A 21,479-nucleotide genomic window follows, 5' to 3' on the forward strand; every position below is an offset into this window, starting at 1 on the left:
GTTTCAAATGAGTATATCTCTTTTAAAAAAAAAAAAGAAAAACCATTCTTAGTATTTCTTTAACACTCTTTAATTGACTAAACTGTCACATGTTATGTGCAATAAATATTAGCTTGCTAATTAAAATTCACCTGAGTCACCAAAGAATTGACTTTTCCACAAGTCCTCTTTGTTTGAATTTCAGGGATCTGTTTGTATTATTTAAATAGCTAGTTCTTCCCTTATTTTTATGAAATTAGCCTAAATTCCTCTTTGACCATTCACATGTCCTTCATCTTCACATTTCAACCAGCCAGGACTCAAGGTTTCATGATCGCAAACATGGCGATAAATGTTTATTTCAGTTAAGAATTTATCTGGATAGAGTATAAAATCATATTTAAGTGTTTCTTGTTTCATATATACAAGGAACTGTATCCCTAAAATTCTGACATATGGTCCGTCAATGAGTTTTTGTGACTTTTCCTATGGCTAGAGTTAGATTAAGTTGTTAGAGCTTTTCCAGTGGTTCCATTTAAATACAATCTTTGAATTTCATAGGAAAGGTAACATGATATAGTATAAAGCCAGAAAGACCAGGGTTTGGATATCATCTCAATTGATAGGGACCACTAGAGAGATGCTTTACCTCTCTGAGCCTCAGTTTTCTCATCTGTAAAATGGGAATCATAACACCTACCTCTCAATGTTGTTAAGATTAAATATGTGTAAAATGCCAGTCACATGTTAGGTGGTCAGTAAACATTTGATGAACTGATGAAATGGAAAGAAAGTAAAAAACTATCGGAAATAATCACATAATTGTTCTACAAGGCAGTAAGAATCCTTAATAAAAGATACTGAACTCCTTTTAGAGTCAAATTACAGAGCAAAGGTCAGCCCCTCCTTCAGTTAAAAAGCTGGGGGCAGGGCTTAAGAAGGAAGTAACAACCTTTCCCTAAGCCTCACTTCATTCAGCCTTAGTCCTAAACCTGAAAAGGCTACAGCCGGATGGAGTCTTAGATCACAGGAAACTTCCTAACTGAGAAGCCAAGAAGACTTCATGAAAGTTGCCTCTTAAATTTCCTGGAGACTCAGGTATAAAAATACCCTTACTGCCACCGCCCGAAGCAGGAGAAACCACTGACAGCTTCGAGACCAGGTAACAAACACCAGGAGGCACCAGTTTTTGTTCTCAGCCTTCCCAGGAGAGCACAGTGGATCTTCAGACCTGGTTTTACTAACGAGGCAGTCTAACTAGGGGAGACATTTCCTGAGTTTGTTCAAAAGTCCTTCTCATGTAAGTCTCAGAAAGCAAAATGACAGCTAAGAGTCTAGTTTACTGGGTTTCAAGGAAAAAGAAAGATATTCAGGTTTCTCTTTCATTTCTCCTTCGCTACAGAGGGTTGGGAGTAGTGCGGTTAAGATCATGTAACTGGCTGAGTCATTTTTAACATGATGCAGTTCTCTTGTCATTGAATATATGACAAGATATGTGATGCTATGACAGCTGGTGGCCCATGGAGATGCTGACTCCCTCTCCTGGAACAGAGAGGGGGCTGAGGGCAGGAATCCTGGGTTTGAGCCCAGAGTCCTGAGCGTCCTGTGGGAACTTGAGCACAAGGTCTAGTCCTGGCAGAACAGGACCAGGTGACACAGGTGATCCCTCTCCCTGCCCTCTGGGGAGCTCCCTTCTCTCTGCATGCCCTCTTCCTTGTCCTCCCAGCTGAGCCTTAGTCCTTTTGTTTGAATAATACCATGTTTCCCCGAAAATAAGACTGGGTCTTAGATTAATTTTTGCTATATGAAGGCTTTCTTTTCAGGGGATGTCTTATTTTTTCATGTACAACAATCTACATTTATTCAAATACAGTCATGTCATCTTCTTCTGGAACATCGTCGTAACGTACTAACTGCGTCCGTCTGGCTGACGATCTTAACTAGGGCTTATTTTCCAGGTAGGTCTTATTTTCAGGGAAACATGGTGTGACCTAAGTTTCTGTCTCTCAGTTTAGCTTCTATTGTAGGAAGTGAAGACATTTTACTGCATTCCTCATTTGGAGAAGGAAGAAAAAGGGCAGACTGCCTCTGAAGGGCAGAAGGGGGCGTAAGGTGCTCAAGAGAAGGCTCCAGGCAACCAGACCAAACCTAACTCATAATTTGGTCTGCAACCTCCCTCAGAGACGAGCATTTACACTGGTGAGCTACCCTCGGGTGCCTCTGTGTCCCAAGCAATGGAAGACAGCTCTTTTGCTGAGCCTGTTGCCCAGCGGGCCTCCAGGCCTCTCACATTTGGGTCAGGCCGACACAAAGTGAACCGAGGGTAAGTTCTGTCCAGCTGACTTGGAGCACTAGTGGCAGCCTCTGCGCGGAACCACGAGGTCTGCATTAGCGTTTCCTCTATTCACTCATCCATTACCTGCCACAGGAAGGGACGTGAAATCTAACCTCAACAAACAAATCCAGAGCAAGAAAAATCCCAAATGTCCCAAAAGGGTTTAGATGCCTCTGAAGCTGAACACACAGTACCCACCCAGTAGCACCTGCTCTGCCAGTCACCTAAATGACAAACAATGGGGAGCCCCTGAGGACTTCAGCCACATACGGAGTTGGGGGGTAAAGAACTCTCTGGGAAGGAAAAGAGGCCAACCAAAGAAGCAGGGTAACCTTACTTTTGAGAGTACGTGGGTGTAGTTCGCTATAGATAAGAAGAGAGTATGTAAATATAAGGTGATAAGAATAAGGTGACCCGTGACTCACTGAATTAAAATAAGCCTCACAGGTCTTATTGGGGAGTAGTTCTCTCCTCCAGGCTCTGAACCAGTGCTCAGGAGACCCCAACCCAGGGCTTCATTTCCATACACATAAGCATAAAACTTATGGTGTACGTTTCCAAAACCCAGAAATCAGGCTTTTACTTTCAATAGCTGAGAGCAGAAGAGATCCAACATGTGATAACACTAACTCACTGCTGCTTTAAAATAAGACTTAGCTCTACATTCAAAAAAAGCTCTCCCTTAATTTACAATGAGGATTAGTAGGGGGAGAAAACATACAAATTGTTAAATGGATTTAAAGTGTCTTAACGAATACTTTCATGTCTCCACGTATTCTCTTTCAGCCAAGTGTCTTCCAGGCCCTGCTCACAGCACACGCCCTCATCCACCCTTGGGTAGGCTCTCCGCATTCGTGGGGCCATTGCCTGAGCACCGCTGCTCTCTCTGCTTCTTTCTCATCCTTGGCCTTGCCTGTTGCTTGGGCCAAGAACTCTTTTCCTTTCTAGCCTGTAACACAATAAAAATCTCTTCTTTCACAAAATGGAAGGACTGTGTACTCCATCTTGACATCGGTGGTTCCCCCCTTTTCTGATGTTACTCTTAAATCAGAGTTTAGCAAACTTGTTTCTTAAAGAAGTCCCACCCTTCTTCTCTTCAACAGTGCCACACATATGTACGCGGACACACATACGGGCACACACACACACACACACACACACACAATTTTGATGTCCTCACATTACATTAGAAGGTTTTCTTGTTTGTTTGTTTTTAACTTACGTGGATGTTTCTTCGAAAGCATAGTATTATGGCTTGAAGAAACAGCTTACCCTCCTACCTTCCTACATAGCTCCTATAGCACCAGCATGTACTTCCTGCTACAGCAGCCTGAGCCACCCAATTGAAATGGAAGCTTCGATTTAGAAACCTCATAAATCCTCTCCCAACACATTGCAGCTCTGGGCTCAGCCCTTTCCATTCCAAGTTGCTGCCCAGAGTTCTGACCATACATCCCACTCTTACTTCATCATTTCTGGCTCATTCTCTTGCTTGTCTCAGGTTGCTCCGTCTTGACCCTTGGTCGACTCGACTCCCTCACACCTTACTCTGGTCTCAATATTTCTAAGCAACATCTTTCCTTCACTGGTTGCCAGATTTGAATAAAAATACAAGATGCCCAGTTAAATTTGCATTTCAGATAAACAACAAATAAATTTTTGAAATACAGATGGTTCCCAACTTAATGATGGCTCAACTTAGTTTTTTGACTTTACCATGGTGTGAAACTAATGCACATATTAAATTACATGAGATAGTCAAACACTTTACTATAAAATAGGCTTTGTGTTAGATGATTTTTCCCAACTATAGGCTAATATAGGTGTTCTGAGCACATTCAAGGTAGATTAGGCTAAGCTATGTTTGATAGCTATTTTTGACTTATGACATTTTCAACTTATCTGGTTTATCTGGACGCAATCCCACTGTAAGTTGAGGAGCATCAGTATAAACATGTCCCATACAATATCTGGGACATACTTCCACTAAAAATTATATGTTGTTTATCTGAAATTCAAATTTGACTGGATAGCCCATATTTTATCTGGCAGCTCTGTAATCATTTTTCATTCATTCATCAAATATATATGGAGAATTTACAATGTGTCAGGCTTTGTGCTAGGTGCATGGGAAGCCAGTCAAGTACTAATCTTCGTATATTACAGTGTATATACTTTACATGCACACAGACACACACACCATATATATGTGTATATATATGTGTGTGTATATATATATGTGTATATATGTGTATATATATGTGTGTATATATATGTGTATATATGTGTATATATATATGTGTCTGTTTCTTATAGTCATATATGTGTGTTTCCCTACAGTTTCTTGTAGTTATATGTATATATATATATATACACACACACATACATATGCACATATATGTATATACATACATATATGTGACTATAAGAAATTGTAGGAAAAGAGTGTGGATTTTGTGCTAAACCTAATATTTGCATGTCACTAGTTAGTTTTCTTAATTGCTGCACATGATGAAATTGCTTTTATAAATATTCGCATTTACTTACAAAAAAAGGCAACCTATTAATGTAATTTTAATCAATAATGCTAATCTTTCTTGAGCATTTATCACCTACCATGCAGAATTTTCAGTGCTTTAGATGTACTAAATCTTTACATCTAAAGATTTATCCACATTATCCACATCCCAACTGGATGAAGCAGGATTCTTTTTATCCCCATTTTAGAGATGGGAAAATGGAGGCACAAATAAATTAACAAATGTACCAAGTCACACAGCTAGTAAGCAGAAGACCCAGGATTTGAACTAGGTTATCTGAATCAAGAGACCAGCATGTTAAACCACTGCTCTATACAGGCCAACATTTACATTATTGCTTTATAGTTTATAAAGGATTTTCAGTTTGTAATGTAGTCCTCCTCTATGGTCAGTGTCTTAGCATTTTATAAATGCTAAGTGAATTGCATTTTATACATATAAAAAGCCATTGCTTTCTCAGGGCCTGGCCAAGGAGCAGTTCCTCCAATGAACAGCTTCCATATCATCCGGTGTGAGGCTCTTCCAGATAAAAGAGAGGAAAGAGCACTGGAAGCGGGAAGCTTCTGGCAGGCCTGCAGGGGAGATATTTCATCTCCTACACCTCCTTCCGATAGAATCAGAGAGAAAAGATAGAGAATATTTGGTATGGAAACCAAGGACCAAAGGGATTAAGTGACTTGCGCAAGGACTTTGCAAGTTGGAAGCTGAGCCAGCCCTGAGCCTCCAGCTTCCAGACGCCTAGTTCAATCTATCTGACCAAGCCTTGAGCCCTGTCTGCAGTCACTGTCCCGTTTCTCTATGAGTTGGTCTTGGTATGAGAGGGTCCTCTGGAAAGAAAAGGAGGGATATGCCAGTCAATCCTATTAATATCACTACAGTTTATTTATTATCACACAAACTTACATGCCCAAAGACAGTCTTAAAATTCAGGGAAGGATCAAATATATGGTGATGGAAGGAGAACTGATTCTGGGTGGTGAACACACAATGGGATTTATAGATGATGTAATACAGAATTGTCACCTGAAATCTATGTAATTTCACTAACAAATGTCACCCCAATAAATTAAAAAATTAAAAAAAGAAAAAAATCAGGGAAAGGAATATGGTGAAGAGCCACCTCAAGGATGGAATTAGAGGGTCTAAGGTGACAGTTATACTAGAAAAAATTAGCAGCTACCATTTTGAGTCAGTTCTGAATTAGGACTTCTCACGAATTGTCTTGTAGCCTCACAATACCCCTACAAAATGACTATTATTATTTTCAACTAATCTATAGGAAACTCAAGTTCAGAGAGGTGAAGTAACCTGCCCGGGTCACACTACTAGTCAGTGCTATAGCCAGGATTTGAACTCAGGATTTTTAGTCTGACAAGACCAAGCTGTTTTCCAGTACATCCACTTTAATCCAATGAGAGTTGGTAGATCTGGGCTTTCTGACATCTGGGACAGAAATGAAAATGTAGTCCTTAACATACAACAGAAAAAAAGCAAAGCAGATTATTAACAAAAAGAAATTATTTCCCAGCAGGAAACCAGAAAAGGAATTGTTTCATGAAAGCTTACAGTGAACAAAATCAGTTTACCATTATCTATCTGGTTATTAATACAGAAATAAAGATGAAACCCTTCCCTCCCCATCACTTTTTTTCTTGTATCGATCTTTCTAAAACATGTCTGTGATCACATCACTCTCTCACTCAAAACTGAATTGCCTCCATCAGTGCTCTTCAAATATGTAAAAAAATAGCAGGATTTTTTTCCAATGAAATCTTACATGGACTGCCCAATATGGCAAGAAAGAGAAGCAATTCTGCACAAGCTAAAGTAAAGGGTAAAGGAAAAAGGGAGAGAGGATGGAAAGGGCCAGGGACCCCAGACATGTCCCTCTCCTGAGCTGGCCTCCCCCTTTGCCCACCTATCCTCTTCCAAGAAGACCTTTAACTGCCCTCCACAGTCTAGGCTTTCCTTTGAAATGTATTAATCGACCAGCATGAGAAAATGGAAAGCTTTCAGGCTAATATTCAGAGACCCCCATAACCAGGCCCCAATTGCCACTTCACTTATTGTCCCTCCACATGCCTGAGTCACAGCTACCCACGAAGCACGTGGGTGTTCTACCCCAGTTCTCTCACTCCTCTTCAAACACATCTTAAATTCACCCGTAGTCTACCCTCTGCCCATCCTGTTCTCAGCCCCAATATCCATCCACCCACCTAAGCTCTTTCTATCTTTCAAGGAGCCTTCACTTGCCTTCTATTTGCAGCTGCCTATTCCTCCTCCATCTCCCGCACCTGGCTATCTGCATCTGTTTCAACTCCTAGCTCACTCCCTGTTTGGAGTTATCTACGTACATGTCTCTCTTCCCCATCTCTATAAGAATGAACTTTCCAAAAGCACCTTGATTTTTCTATCTCTGATTACCCCTTGCCTCCCAGCGCAAACAGAATAGGTGCTCGACAAATGTTCATTGAGTTCCACCCCTGTCTCTCCTTACCTACAAGGAGTAGATGGCCCAAAGGCAGAAAGAGCCATGTCGGCTTTGTCGTTGCAGACCCGCCATGTGCACCACCAGTGCCTGCGATTTGGAGGAGATCCCCCTGGATGATGAGGACCCAAACAGTATAGAATTCAAAATCCTGGAGTTCTATGCCAAATGCCATGTCTTCAAGAAGAGCTCTGCTGTCTGCTCACCAAAGCTGCTGAGAACAAGAAGTCTATCCCAGAGAGGACTGGGGATTTGGTCACCAAACGAGTCATGGACACAGGTGTCCTGGCCTTGCAGAAATTCTCAATCCAGTGAGAAGCCCATACACCTTGCCAAGAAAAAGTCTTCTTGGAGAACACTCTTTGGAGGAGGTGAGAAAGAGGAAGCCTCACAGAGCTCGCCTACAGTAATCCAAGCCGAGAGTCTAAGGATCCTGGAGGATCAGGGTGGCCTGCCCAGTCAGCAATCTCCTTCTAACGTGAGACAGCGCTTAGAGCCCGAAGGTAGGCTTTTGGGGGCTTCTTCCTCTCCCACAACCAAATCTTTTCCTCCTCTGTGTGCATGGTGGTTCATCTCCTCCCAGCTGGTAACATGGCCTCAGACAGGCCACTCATCGTGCCTCTGTTTCCCAAGTTATTATTATTCAAGAATAATTGCCCTACTTGTCTCAAGACTGAGGAGGGAGGAAAAGGATGGCAGTGAAGTATGGCAGAACTGGTTTTCTGGCTCCACCGTCCATAAATAAGCTTGCTGCCCAAATTCCTAAACCTCTATGTCAGAGATCAATAGAAAGGAAAGTGCTCTGGACAGGGGCTCAGGCCGACGCTCTTCCTGAGGTAAGTCAACTCGCTTCTCAGCACCTCTGTATTTTCATCGGCATGTTGGGGTATCCTACCCTCCCCCACCTTTTAGGGTGGATGGAAAGATCAGGCAGCTACATACAAAAATACTTTTCAAAGTCTAAAGCACTCTAAAAAAGCAGCTGAGACTCATTTTGACAAAATCTTCCCTCAGTGGGACAGAATACATTGTATTGAATAAAACGTTTTCGCAAAAGTCTCCCTTCATCCACAAAGCTTGGCATAACCATCTTCTTCCCCTACAACAATGCCTAGTGCCTGACGCCTAGTTTTAAAAACAAACAAAACCCTCCTGCTGGGCTTGTGGGACTGTGTAACTTGCCAATAATTAGTCAACAGGTGGCAGTAATGTCTCACTTTTTAAATCTTGTGACTGTCCTAGCTTTCTTGGAGACTCAGCTCACAAGTGGACAGCTTTAGATCATTCAGTCTGATTAAGGAAACTTCCACTTCCCATTAGACATAGAATTTTCAAACAAGAGAGGTGAGAGTCAGATTATCTGGGAAACTCCTCTTCCCGGTGGTCCAGCAAGCTCCTGCTGGGGGTGGTCTCTGAGCTCTGGAGCAAACAGAACAATTTCAAGACACCTAAAAAGCCTGTTCTTTGGACTTTACCAAGAGACAGAGGAAGATTTTACAGACTTTAATCTATCTTCTGACTTCTGTGCATTAAATGACATTCTGTATCTCCATACCACTGAACTGCCATATGACCATTTTTATTGCCTAAAATTTCAAGATCTCTATATAGATATCTCTGAAAAAGTAGAAATGATTACCTCTTAAGGGGGCTTAACTTTGAACATTTATGCACAATTATCTTCACTTCTCTCCTTTCTCTTTTCTTACTCTCTTGTTTAGTTACTTATGTGGGTGGTTAGTTGGTTTTATGTTCGGTGTGACCCAAGAAAGCCTCGCATTCTATTTCTATTTTGCCATATATAAATCAGAGCTCAGCAGTTGGTTCTTTTAAAAGAACCTAGGTTCTTTTAACTAAAGTCACAATGTTGCCTGGGCTACCGTTTCCAGAACTCAGACACCAGGCTTAAGTGAGAACTGTAAGGTTATGTCTCAACACCAAAGTCTAGCAGCAAGAGGCCTTAAGATGTAGAAAAATGGATGTCAGTACTAATTTTAGAAACTATCAACCCAGGTTCTTTCTCTTGTGAATCTTTTATTTCTCCATAGCTATAATTCACTACATGTGGAATGTTACAGTTAGGATTAGGCTCAGCAACCTATAGTAGAAAATTCAAATAACTATGACTTAAATAATACAGAGGTTATTTTTCTCTCCCATTAAAAGAGGACCAAAAGTTTGGCAGCCCAGGCCTGGTAGCTCCATAGTAATTAGGGATTCTTATTCTACCATCCTTCAGCTAGTGGCTTCCAATCTCAAAGTCACCTTATTATATTCCAAAGTTGCTTCTGGGACTCCAGTCATCATGTCTACTTTTCAAGCAGGAAGAAAGAGGAAGCAAGGGAGGACAAAAGGGTGTCTTTTTTCTGGATAACTCAGCTATCTTTTGGAGAGCTTTCTTAAACTGTACCCCGTTTCTTACATCTCACTGGCCACTCCTTACTGCAAGGGAAACTGGGAAATGTAGCTTTTTCATCTGGGTCCATTGCTGCCTTTGACATTTCAGGGGTCTGTTACTAAGGAAGAAAAAAAAATGAATAGTGGGTGGGAAATAGAAGTCTTGACCATATGAAAATTTCTTCCAAATTCTCTGCCCCTTCTTTAAAACAAATGCCTCGAGCTAATGGCCGAATGGCACCTTCCCAACCATGTTCTCCTGCTCTCTTTGGCCCCACAATGACCGCCCACCAAAATAGACTGCAAAGAATGAGCAGGCTTTCTGTTCTCTCTCCACCCCCACCCAATTTTCCATTGCCTGTCAAATGGAACCTACCCTGACAGGAAGGAAATCTTTTCTTTTTCCAGAGTTTAAAATTAAGGCATTCAAAATGGGAATCTTAACTAGAACTAGTTCATCTGAGTCAAAATGTGTTTGCTTATAGTTTTTCCTGCATGTATTTCATCTGCATGCCTCACTCCTTGCCCACCAAAACATAGAAATCAATAAAACTGAACACAGGTAAGTCAGATTGGGTATTTCTGTACCTGCTGGGGGGTTTGTGATTGCCCTGCCACAATAAGGGAGGAACTGGGGGGTGAGGAGCAACAGCCTTAGGAGCCTTTATCTGCCTTCTTTGGGTGCACCAGGGGTACAGTGTGACTTCTGGTGGGAGAGCCATGCACGAATCACCCTAGACAGGACATACAATGTTACAGAGATAGAAAATGTAAACTTTCCTTTCCCATCTCCTGGGGCACTGCAAAGGAAGGTTCCCGTTGGCCTTGGGATCTAGCCTCTTGCCATTTCCTTACCAGTAGCCATGGGTGGCCAGAATTCAAGAGGAGGCTGGTTGGGCTACAATAAGGTGATTTAAAAATGGAAAGTATATTTGGTTTGGTTGTTTAAATGAGAAGGAAGGAAAAGCACTGATTCTTCTGTCCTTGACCTCTCTAATTCGCTCATCTGTTTTTGAACCCTATGGATGGAGCGTGAAAAACACTGTATTTTAAAGGGAGGCATTATGAACAGAGCATTAGTCTCTGGCCTTTCTGTGAATGCCTTGGGGTTGATGGGAGAGCAGCAAAGCTGTCATGTATGGAGAAATCCAGGGAGAGAGGATCAGAAATCACCTTGGCAGCTCCATATGATGACAAAACTTGCTTTTTATGTGACATAATCTCTCCTGAGACCCAGGCCTTGCCTCTTACCTATCCTGGTTTATAAAGCCCACAGGTTCCCCTGGGCACACCAACCTTCCAGCACAAACCCTAGTCTGTTACTTTCTTCAAGTCTATGAATTAAATAGTCTTGTTTTTGCAATATTACATGATATGGCTGCTTCATATTGCGTCAAAGACAGCTTGTACAAGTTGCTAAAAGTTGAGAACTTCGTAATGAAACAACAGTGAACATTTTACTCCTGAACCCATCAGCAATACCTCCTGCCCATGCCGTCGACCCCATCCCCCACCAGGGGCAAAGCTGACTTGTCTTTCACAGGCTATGACATTCAGGGGGCCAATGTCATTTAAACTTTCATGTCCTAAACTGCTTTGTTCTATAGTTATGTGTGCAAATACATGACGTGCTCTTTTCCTGGATTATTAATTCTTGAAGGTCATGGGTTGCACTTTACGTGTCCTTGTTTCCTATCAGCATTAATTGGATGTTTCCCAGTAGACCTGGAGGAGAGAAGAGGCACGTGACTGTATAAGCAAGGGGAGTTCAGTGTTTACTTGATAATGGGCTTGAGTAATGAATATGGCCCGAGAGCTGAGATATTTCTGTTTCCTCAGTGATCAACCCCCAAGGGCTTGTCAAACTATTGAATGCCCTCCTATGCACATAAGGGCCAACTCTCCAAGATATAAAGGATGTCCAAAAAAAAAAGAAAAAGAAAAAAGAAAAGAAAGAATAAAAATAAAAGCATAATGAGCATTCCCTCAGGCAAAGAACTGAGCACTCCCTTTTGTGTGTCTTCCCTCACAAAGGGGAAAAGGGACCCTAATTTTGCAAGACTTCAAAAAGAGGGTGCAGAAGGGCAATTGTTCAAGGTGGCAATCATTCCTCTGTGGATTCCTCCCCCACCACAGCCTCTGCCAGGCAACTGCCAGTGCTTTCTGAAGAATGGGCCTCCCCCGTACACACACTCCCAGGCAGTTGCCTCTCACTCTAGGCTGGTCTTTTCATTTCGGGCAACTGAGCATATCAATGAGTTCGACCAAGTTCTTCTGGAAAGGGCCTCTCAGCACCATTTTGTCTTGTTTCAGCTGTGGACCCCAAGGTTGTTTCCATTGCCAACCGAGTTGCTGAAATTGTTTATTCCTGGCCACCACCAGAAGAGCACCCCCACGGACGAAGCTTCGGGTTCGAAGGGAGGGTTGTACGACAAGGTCTTCACGTGCAGGCCCAGGGCCCCCAGCCTCGAGCGGCAAGTGCTAAGAAAGGTAAACTTCCTCCTGAGTGTTTGTGTTGGGCTGCTTTCCAGGCAGAGGTATACAAGCATTTATGTAATTATTCAGCTCAGTGCTCTGCGACTTAGACTCTCTGCTGCCCCGGGCCAAAGGCATGGAAACAACATGCTGAAGGCACTGACCTCCAGCTTGAGAGACCAGCCCAAGCCAAGGGGAGTGTGCCAGCAGATTGAAGCCACCTGCCAAGCTTGCTGCGAAGTCCAAAGAAAAGTCTACTGAGGGAGAGAAGGAAGTACAAAATGTGCACTCAACTTGGTCCACAGGGGGAAATGCAGTCTTCGATTTAATCGTGTTAGCAATGGCCAGGGACCAGTTTGCTCATGGGAGGTTGTAGGCTGCAGATGGAGCGCCAACCCAGGGGTGGCAGGGTGGTGAGTGTCAGACATCAGGTCTGATACAGAACATTCTGCAGAACTGAGAAGTGGTGACCAAAGCTGTAGCAATAGCTAGGACTATAGACCCCATCAGACTGGCAGGAATTCTGGAGTTTAGGGGAGCAGGAACACATGTTACAGGAAGGGAAATGCAGCGCTGCATTCCCTCACTAATGACAGTCCTTGCTCGTGGCTGATGTTCCCCAAACTCCAGTGGAGATGAGGGGCAGAGGTGGCTCTTGGGTCTGCAGCATGGCAGAGCACAGGGCAAAAATTCTCCCCCCAAAGGTATGGATGTCTCCCCACCCTGGAAGCAGAGTGTGTCCACCCTGTGCTGTACTGTTGGGACCACAGCCACCACAGGGGCTTAGAGTGAGAGGAGAGGAGGACCCCTCTGAGTCTGCTAAAAAGTGTCTCCACTTTGTTGCTATCTCATGTGTGCCTGAACAATGTAAAGCAATACCCTTAAACCAAGCTAAAGCTAAGGCTTATCCTCTGCACATGTGAGAAAGCTGGGCCACTGATACAACACCTCTCCCAGAGAGAGGCAGCAGGATCAGAGAAAAACGACACATGGGCGATGGAGATACGCATTCTTTCTTCTCCCAGGTGACTTGAGTCTCAGACTTCCCACTTACCTTGCCCTTTACTTGACCTTTTTGAGATGTGACATGCTAGATTAATTTCTTGGCCTCTCTTTCCCTCTTATCTGAGACAAACAGAAGGGCTCCATGACTTCAGAGATTGTGCCATAAGTAAAAAATGCTTTTCTCTCAGTAACTGGCTTTTCTCTGTTTGAAGTCTGTCTATAGCAATCACCATTTTCCTCATGTTTCCTTCCTTGTTAGCACATTTTGAGACAAGAAAAATCCTACTCCACGCCCCCCATTCCAACATGCACACCGCAAACCAACTATAGCCGTCTCTCGTCTCTCTGTCCATCTGCCATTTGAGCCTTTGGGGAAGGAAAACTTACTAATTTTATTTATACCCCACCTTGTTGTAAAGACATGGCATACAAAGTATGCACTTTGGTAAGGTAAATCAAATTTGAAAAATAATGTAAAAAAAAAAAAAACAGCAGGAAAACAAGTTGGGTTTAGGAATGAGTTTAATTCCCAAAATGCAGGCCAGGAAGACTATACCCCCTCTTAAATGGGGCCCACAAATTTGACTCTTTCTAGCAGCTATTCAAGGGGGGATATGAGCAAATATGGGATTTATGGTGGCCATCTGGAAAAAGTACCGTCTGCTCAGGAGAAGTCCAAAGACCAGAGAGAAATTTCTCCTAAATGTCTTTAGAGATAGAATCATGTGTAGTGGAACTAACATCTTCAATAACGTTCTTACAGTAAATAGAGTGATGAATTTCACGGTGAGAATTGAGGGCTAGGAAAGAAAAAAGTAGAAAGGAAAGGAGGGGACTATAAGACAGCGTGTCTAGAATGGCTTGTGCCTAATCAGAAAGGGAAACGTAAGATTTAATTTGCTAAGAATTACAAAGCACTTGTCTTCCTCAATCCCTGGGAAAATTTAAGATTTTTTTTTTCTTGAAAGAAATAACTGGGATTTCCCCCTGACAGATGAAGAAGACCAAATAATAGTGAAAATTGTTGAGCTGCTGAAATACTCAGGGGATCAATTGGAAAGAGAGGTATGGAGCTTCTTGAACTAACATGATTTCTTTCTGTGCCCATGTACCGGTACATGAGAATGGAATTGTACTCCTGGTTGTATTGCTTTTGAAAGTTCTGGTTTCCACTTAGTCCTAAATTTTATTTCCCTTGGATTCAAAATTCTTCATGCTGGCAGGATCTCAAAAATGAATCACTTTGGAAAACATAAGTAAACCTTCTGGAGCCTCCTTGGAATTTTTGGAAATGAAAAAAGTAACTTTGTTATTGTAAGAAAAGACACCAATAAATTACAATTTGCTGAATAGAATTCTGAATGTAGTTCCCCATGTAACTGATCCTCAGAGAAGTTTAGACTCTTGCATTTGCCCTACAGCCTGGATATCTGAGTAGCACAGCTGCTCCGAGGCTGGAGCCCTTTCTGACATATCCCCTTAGAGTGGCTGGACTATTCTCTACTCAAGGTCTTTCTTAGCAATTCAGCTGGGGAGGTGGGTTAGTGTGACTTGGAGAACTTTGGATTTCCTGCCATATAGAAGCCGAGACCTCTCATTCCAATCAGGAACATATGAGAAGTGCCCTCAGATGAAGCAGGCCTCCAATGTAATCAGAAGGGTTTCTGAACACCATCTCTTCCATGTCCGTCACCCATAGACCGCCAAGTAGTCTCTAGAGTTTGTCCATCAGGCACTGGCATGGGGACCCATTTCGTTGTTTTGCCAGGATCCACGGGGAGGAAGTCAGACCTTGGGAGGTAGTTAGTCACACTAGCCCAGTCACAACATGCTCAGTGGCTCCTCTCTCAATGCCATTGTCAAAGGTGTGCCCAGAGAACAATGACCAAGGTGATGAAGAGTATGGGAGATGGTGCAGAATTAAAAAGACAGAGAAAACCAGAAATATCAGATTAAAGAAAAAAGAGGAGGTGTGTGAACTTGTGGGCCACAAGTAGGGAGTAGATGGGGGTACAGCAGAAGCAGAACATAGAACATGGTACCTTATTTAAGGACACGACTGTGTTTCTCCAGAACTAACACCAATGGATAGGAGTTTCAGGGAAAACTGATTTCTCCCCATTTTAAGAATGAACTTTCTTAAAAGACAGCACATGAGGCTGTCTTTCAGATCCAAGGGCTGCCTTGTGAAGGAATGATCTTCCTGCCACTGGAAGAATTTCAAGGAGATGCCAGTAACAAGCCAGCAGTTCAGTACCTGAATGGGGAGAGATCCATTAGATGTCCTCGAGGATTCTTTATAGCTCGAAGCTTCTGGAGCTCTCACAGCATTCTCCATCCCGGCCTTCCTATGCAATGACTTGCAGTAGGTCAGGGAGGCCAGCGGCAGGAGGCGGGATAAAGTCAACCCCTCTGGTTATGAAGAGAGATGCTTTCCTTTTCACCCCACAAATTGCCACTTTAAAACACCTCACTTTGCCTGATACGCTCTCTTGATGATTTGGGGTGATACTTGACATTATTTACGTAGAACACGTAGCTGTTCTTCCTTTTACGTGGTTCCCCAGTAGAGGAGGACTCTAGCAGGTCTGACTTGTGTTGTGTGGGGATGAGTTCCCAACAGAGTGGGGCAGTGAAGAAGGACCCCACCATGGCTGCAAAACGTCTGCAAAGCCACGCATCCCTGAGAGCCCATGCAGGCTCATCCCTCACCTCCCTGGGACGCCACAGAGCCAGCGGCACGGAAAAGGGCGGGGTGGGGGGAGCGGACAGGTACTCTATGGAAGACGTGTCTTTCTGCCATTGGATTTTTCAACTGTTTGTGCTGAGTCCAGCCTCCCCGTCGCCCTCTGAGGTTTGAGTCTAGCTTCTTCAACTGAGTCACTCACTAAAAGGAGGATGCTGGTCGTTTCTGCTGCAGATATATAATTCAGACAAGCCCCTGTGTGACATGAAGTTGGGGGTGGGCTTGGCTCAGATAAAGGACACCATTCCACCAAAATCTTCCCATAGCATCTGACTCATCCCCTGAATATCCCTTTTATAAACAGTATTCGTGGAAAACCGCTCAGCTTATCATTCCTTGAGCACAGACTAGAGGATTTTCAAATAAACACTTAGTCCCTGCTCACTAAGACATTTCTGTTTTCACATGGCAACTGTCATATTTATAGACATTACAAGGATGGCTTTAAATGAGGGTGAGTTCTATCTTTATGACAAAAGCCCTGATTTTTTCAAAAGAAGCAGAAGCAGTATTCATTTTTTTTGTAAAAGTTATAGTCCAAAGGAGGTAGAGTGGGAAGATACAAGAGGAGGTAAAATAGAACGGTAGAAATGATGGAAAGGAATCAGTAGATTCAGGTTGTTCTTTTTTTAAGTGAACATATGCACTTTCCCTGATGGCCCTGTGCTCTCACAACAGCCTGAAAAATTACTCACGTGTCGAGAGCACTTCTCCCTGTCAGGCACAGTGCTAAGTGTTTTATTCGGTTACCCTATAGTAGAGGTACTACCATCATCCCAGTTAAAGGTGGCAAACTGAATCTCAGAGGTTAAGTAATTTCCCCAATATTGCACAGCTAGTAAGAGGTGGAGCAGAGGTTTGAGCCAAGACGGTGATTTGCAGGCTTTGGATTCTGTCCCTGGCCCAATTCTCAAAGCATTCCGCACGGTCTTGCAATTGTCACTAGACCGTGAGCCCCTTGAGTGAGCGCCCGGGTCTTCATCACCCACAGTACCCACCCACTGTAAGTGCTCAGGGAACATTCATGGACTGTTGAATGAGTGGGCTGGTCAGTTTTGTCACCTATCATCCCAAAGAAATGAATTCAGAGATCAGGCATGTGCCCGTCCGGTTCTACAGGACACTGTGCCATGGTTGAGACTAGATTGGGTCGGCCCAGTGGCTCAGGTAGTTGGAGCGCGGTGCTCCTAATGCCGAGGTCTCAGGTTCGGTTCCCACATGGGTGAGACTAGAATGCCAGGTTTCCTGCTGAGTGCTTTCGTGGCCCACTGTTGAACTAGAGAGTCTGCCTCACTGGGCCATGCTGCACTACTGAACACTTATGCTCTTTACACAGCTGAAGAAAGACAAAGCTTTGATGAACAGCTTCCAGGATGGGCTAACCTATGGTGTTTTCAAGACCATCACAGACCAGTTCCTAAGGGGTGTAGACACCAGGGGAGAATCAGAGGTCAAAGCTCAGGGCTTTAAGGTTGCTCTTGCAATAGACGCCACGGCCAAGCTCACCGCCATTGACAACCACCCCATGAACAAGGTGCTAGGCTTTGGAACCAAGTATCTGAAAGAGAACTTTTCGCCCTGGATCCAGCAGCATGGTGGATGGGTAAGTGCGTCCTATTTAAAAATAAATCTTCCCAGGTCTCAGAGTAGATGGGATAGATCTCCTGGGAGTGTTCATTTTGTTTTTCAGTTTTTTGGGTGTTTTGTGTTTTTTTTTAAGTGAAGGGAGCACATCTGTGAAGCAGTTCTCATGGGTTTAGGACACTTCAATGGCAAGAGATAGATCCCACTGATGGGAACATATTTTTGGTGATTATCTTCATCACCAATAAATATTTACTGAGCTCCCAAAGGGTACATGTGTGTCAGGGGAAAGGGACTGATCAGATATAACAGGAAACGAGGAGATGTTGAGATACAAAATGTTTAGACAGATATAATTTGTTTTCACAAATTTTGCAGACAGCAGAAGTCTGGCAGTGAGACCAGGAGAAGCAGACTCTTCCTCATACTCTCAGATGCTGAGGGTATGGGGATAATCCTCCTGCAGAGATTCAGGGTTCACGACATGTTGTCATTGCTACTTAGACCCAGCATTTTGATGGGGACATTTTGATACAAACTACAAAGCAGTTAAATTTTCATCTGTTTTTAATTACCTGATATCAGGCAAAACAGACATCTTCACCCCCATGCCTCAGCCTCTACCCCTCCCTCGTCCTTTATCCCCATTCCTTGAGATTTCCTTTAAACTGCCATGTTCAAATAGCCTTCTAAGGTCAACCTTGTCAAAATGCTTTACCCCAGAGCTTTAAATCTCAACACCTCTATGACATTTTTGTCTGTTCAAACCCTTCCTCGGAGGACGGACCTTCATCCCATATTATCCTTAGTCCTCTTTCCATTGGAATGCCCCAGGGGCCAGCAGCAGGTTTAAGTCTGCTCTAGGCATGGCCAGCGTGATCCTGGGGCCTCCAAATAGACTTAGCCTCTTGGCTACTGGAAGGAACGTACAGCAGATCTTGCCTAACGGGCTGAAGTGCTTGCCATGGTCTTTAGTGGATGCCTTTTGAGCTTACCCAATCTTCTGTTCTTTCCCATTTTCCACTTTTGCACCAGATATGATAGACTTTAAGTGGCTGTTCTGAACAACTAAGGCTCTCAAGTATTCTAAGGTCAAGCTGCCTTAACTCATGCTAAGAGGATAAATTCCACAACGTTATTTCAGCTTTAACTGTTCTCCCTTCCAGCACCCCCTCAAGTCTTTCCTCTGCCCCAGAGCCTTTCCTGACCACCCCAGCTCAAGGTCCACACCAGCCTCTGAACCTCTCACAACACTTCATATTTGCACTATAATTAATAGGAAATCACCATCATTGTTGGTTCTGTTTATATTTTTTTCCAGAGAGATTATAAGTATCATTTGGATTCACAGGCCAGTTCTCAAAAGCCTGTTAATTAATGTAGCTGAAATGCCAAAAGTGTCTTATAAACAATGGTGGTTCTACACCAAAAGCACAAGTAACAAAAAAATAAATAAATTGGACTACACCAAAATTAAAAACTGTTCTGCTTCAACGGTCACCATCAAGAAAGTGAAAAGACAACCCACAGAATGGGAAAAAATATTTGCAAATTGTATATCTGATAAGGGACTTCTATTCAGAATAAGCAATGAACTCTTACAATTGAACAATAAAAAGACAACAGCCCAATTTTTTAAATGGGCAATGGATTAGAACAGACGTTTCTCCAAAGAAGATATACAAATGGCCAATGAGCATACGAAAAGATGCTTGCTTGACATCTTCATTTCAACATTAGGGAAAGGCAAAAGCCACAATGAGATACCATTGTATACCCATTAGGGTGGCTAAAAATAAATTATTCATAAGTCAAAAAGTGGAAACAAATCAAATGTTCATTAATGATGAATGATGAATTTAAAAACCAAATGTAGTATTACATCCATACAATGGAATATTATTCAGCCATAAAAAGGAGTGAAGTACTGACGGATGAACCTTGAAAACATCATTCTAAATGAAAGAAGTCAGACAAAAGGGCTTTCTATTGTATGATTCCATTTATATGAAATGTGTAGAATAGGCAAATTCAGAGACACATTAGTGGGTTCCCAAGGCTTTCAGGAGAGGGAATGGGGAATGACTGCTAATAAACAGGAGCTTCTTTTTGTGCTGATGAAAATGTTCTAAAATGAAATAGAGGTGACGGTTGCACAACTCTATGAATACACTAAAAGCCAATGAAGTATATACTTTAAAAGGATAACTTTTATGGTATATTTCAATAAATTTGTTATGAAAAAGTGTGGTTCTAATAAGCAAATAAAAAGAGCAGAGGAAAAATACAAACATTTTTATTTACTTATTTTTTTAAATTTGGATCTTGGTGCTAGAGAGAAAACACTTCTATTTAGAGAAAATAGCTGGATTTTTCAGTAGAAATAATAAAGGGAATTTTCAAAGACTTCAGAATTTGATGGCACTAGTTCTCCATTATTTGCAGTTTCAATTCAAAATGTATTAGTTTATTTTCCAGGTCATAATAAATCCTAATTTCAAGTCTTGGTCTTAATTAGGTTTAATTTGGAGCACAAAGCTGGAAATTAGGAAAGGGAGGAACAAGAACAAGAGAGAAAGGGACTAATTTTTCCAAAATGACAGAGAAAGAGTTGCAAAAAAATAAAGATGTTGATAAAAGAATATCTTTGAGTTGATATGAACTACAAAAGTGTGGAGAAGTGGACGGAGACCTGTGCTCAGTTTCCCTAAACAGGAAAGAATGATGACACTAGGTGGCAAGCCTCCAGGGACTTCCATTGGCCCCAGGTATTTTGGTGGCTCTCTAGAGTGTCCCTGTAGTGGTGTGGAGGGAAGAAAACTATTCCTAGACTTTTGGGAGCTCAGGGTTCACTCCTAACTATCTCAGTATTCCACATTTCATGAGTGCATCTGATCTTCACAACTACATTGCAAATCTGTGAGGGCAGAATTATGTATTTTATTTCTCATACCTCCCATTACTTTTATACACATCATAGATGTTCAGCCAATACTTGTAAAATAACAAATCAACCAATCAAACAAATGAAGAGCAACTCTGTTTACAAAGCATGTTAAACAAGCTACCATGAGATTTTAATTTACTCCTTTGTTCTTTTTGCTCACTGTGGAGTACCATTGACATAGTTACCCTGCTGTCCTGCCACCTCACCCAGATTACAGCACTCTGAAAGGAGAGGTTTGCAACCTCCATAGTCATCAACTTTTCTGTATCTATTATTTTGAATTTTAAATACAGCATCAAAGCCTCTTCCCATCTAGCCTGTTCGGCTTCGATGTGTAGCCTAAGTCCTTAACTGATGTTTTCCTTCAGGCACACCAAGGATGGCTGTCACCTTTCCAAACCCTCCCCCCTCCCAAGCATAGTCTCTGAGCCTCGGCTAATGCCTGGGATCAGAGAACAGCGTTAACAGGCATATGTTTTCACTTCAACAGTGAATCAAACTTGGAATTTTAAGAATCTATTCCTCTTTTTCCCCTTTAGGAAAAAGTGCTTGGGATGGCACATGAAGAAGTAGACTGAAACATCAGAAGATGTATAATCTGGAATACGCATTGGCCAATCATGGCCCTGTGTACCTTGGTCTCAGCATAGACCCTAGGAGAAAATAAAAATGTACAAGGCAGATGGAGCATTGAAGTTTTCAAAGCCATTATTCCTGTGAATCGAGAGACATCAGGAGAGGCCTCGTTCATCTCGAGCTCAGAGACTGCAGTAGCATAGCCTGACATCCATGTTTTTCAGGCCCTGCACTGACTGACTGTGTGAGGATGTCTAGAAAGACAAGTGGTAATTTTTCTTTCAAAATTCAGAACAGAAACCCATCATCCTGCCTCTGTTGGCCACCTTAAGGAAAGTATGTTACAGATAATCGCAAACCTCATGAGGACAAAATGATAAATTGTGCATGTGCCTATTCTGTGGTTT

The 21,479-nt window shown here is 42.6% G+C and overlaps 1 protein-coding gene across 1 annotated transcript; it reads left to right on the forward strand.

The window, feature by feature from the left end:
• Positions 1-1,100: 1,100 nt before the first annotated feature.
• BCL2L14 (BCL2 like 14) lies at positions 1,101-21,074 on the forward strand (the record flags this gene model as incomplete). The annotated part of the gene is made up of 6 exons (XM_081060296.1): positions 1,101-1,141; positions 7,409-7,845; positions 12,053-12,229; positions 14,214-14,284; positions 17,302-17,568; positions 21,036-21,074. The coding sequence occupies exons 2-6, from the start codon at positions 7,416-7,418 to the stop codon at positions 21,072-21,074; spliced, it is 984 nt and encodes a 327-aa protein (XP_080916422.1). The 5' UTR covers positions 1,101-1,141; positions 7,409-7,415.
• Between the last annotated feature and the right edge of the window lie 405 nt (positions 21,075-21,479).

Source organism: Rhinolophus hipposideros (genome assembly GCF_964194185.1).
Source record: "Rhinolophus hipposideros genome assembly, chromosome: 9".
Lineage (NCBI taxonomy): Eukaryota > Metazoa > Chordata > Mammalia > Chiroptera > Rhinolophidae > Rhinolophus > Rhinolophus hipposideros.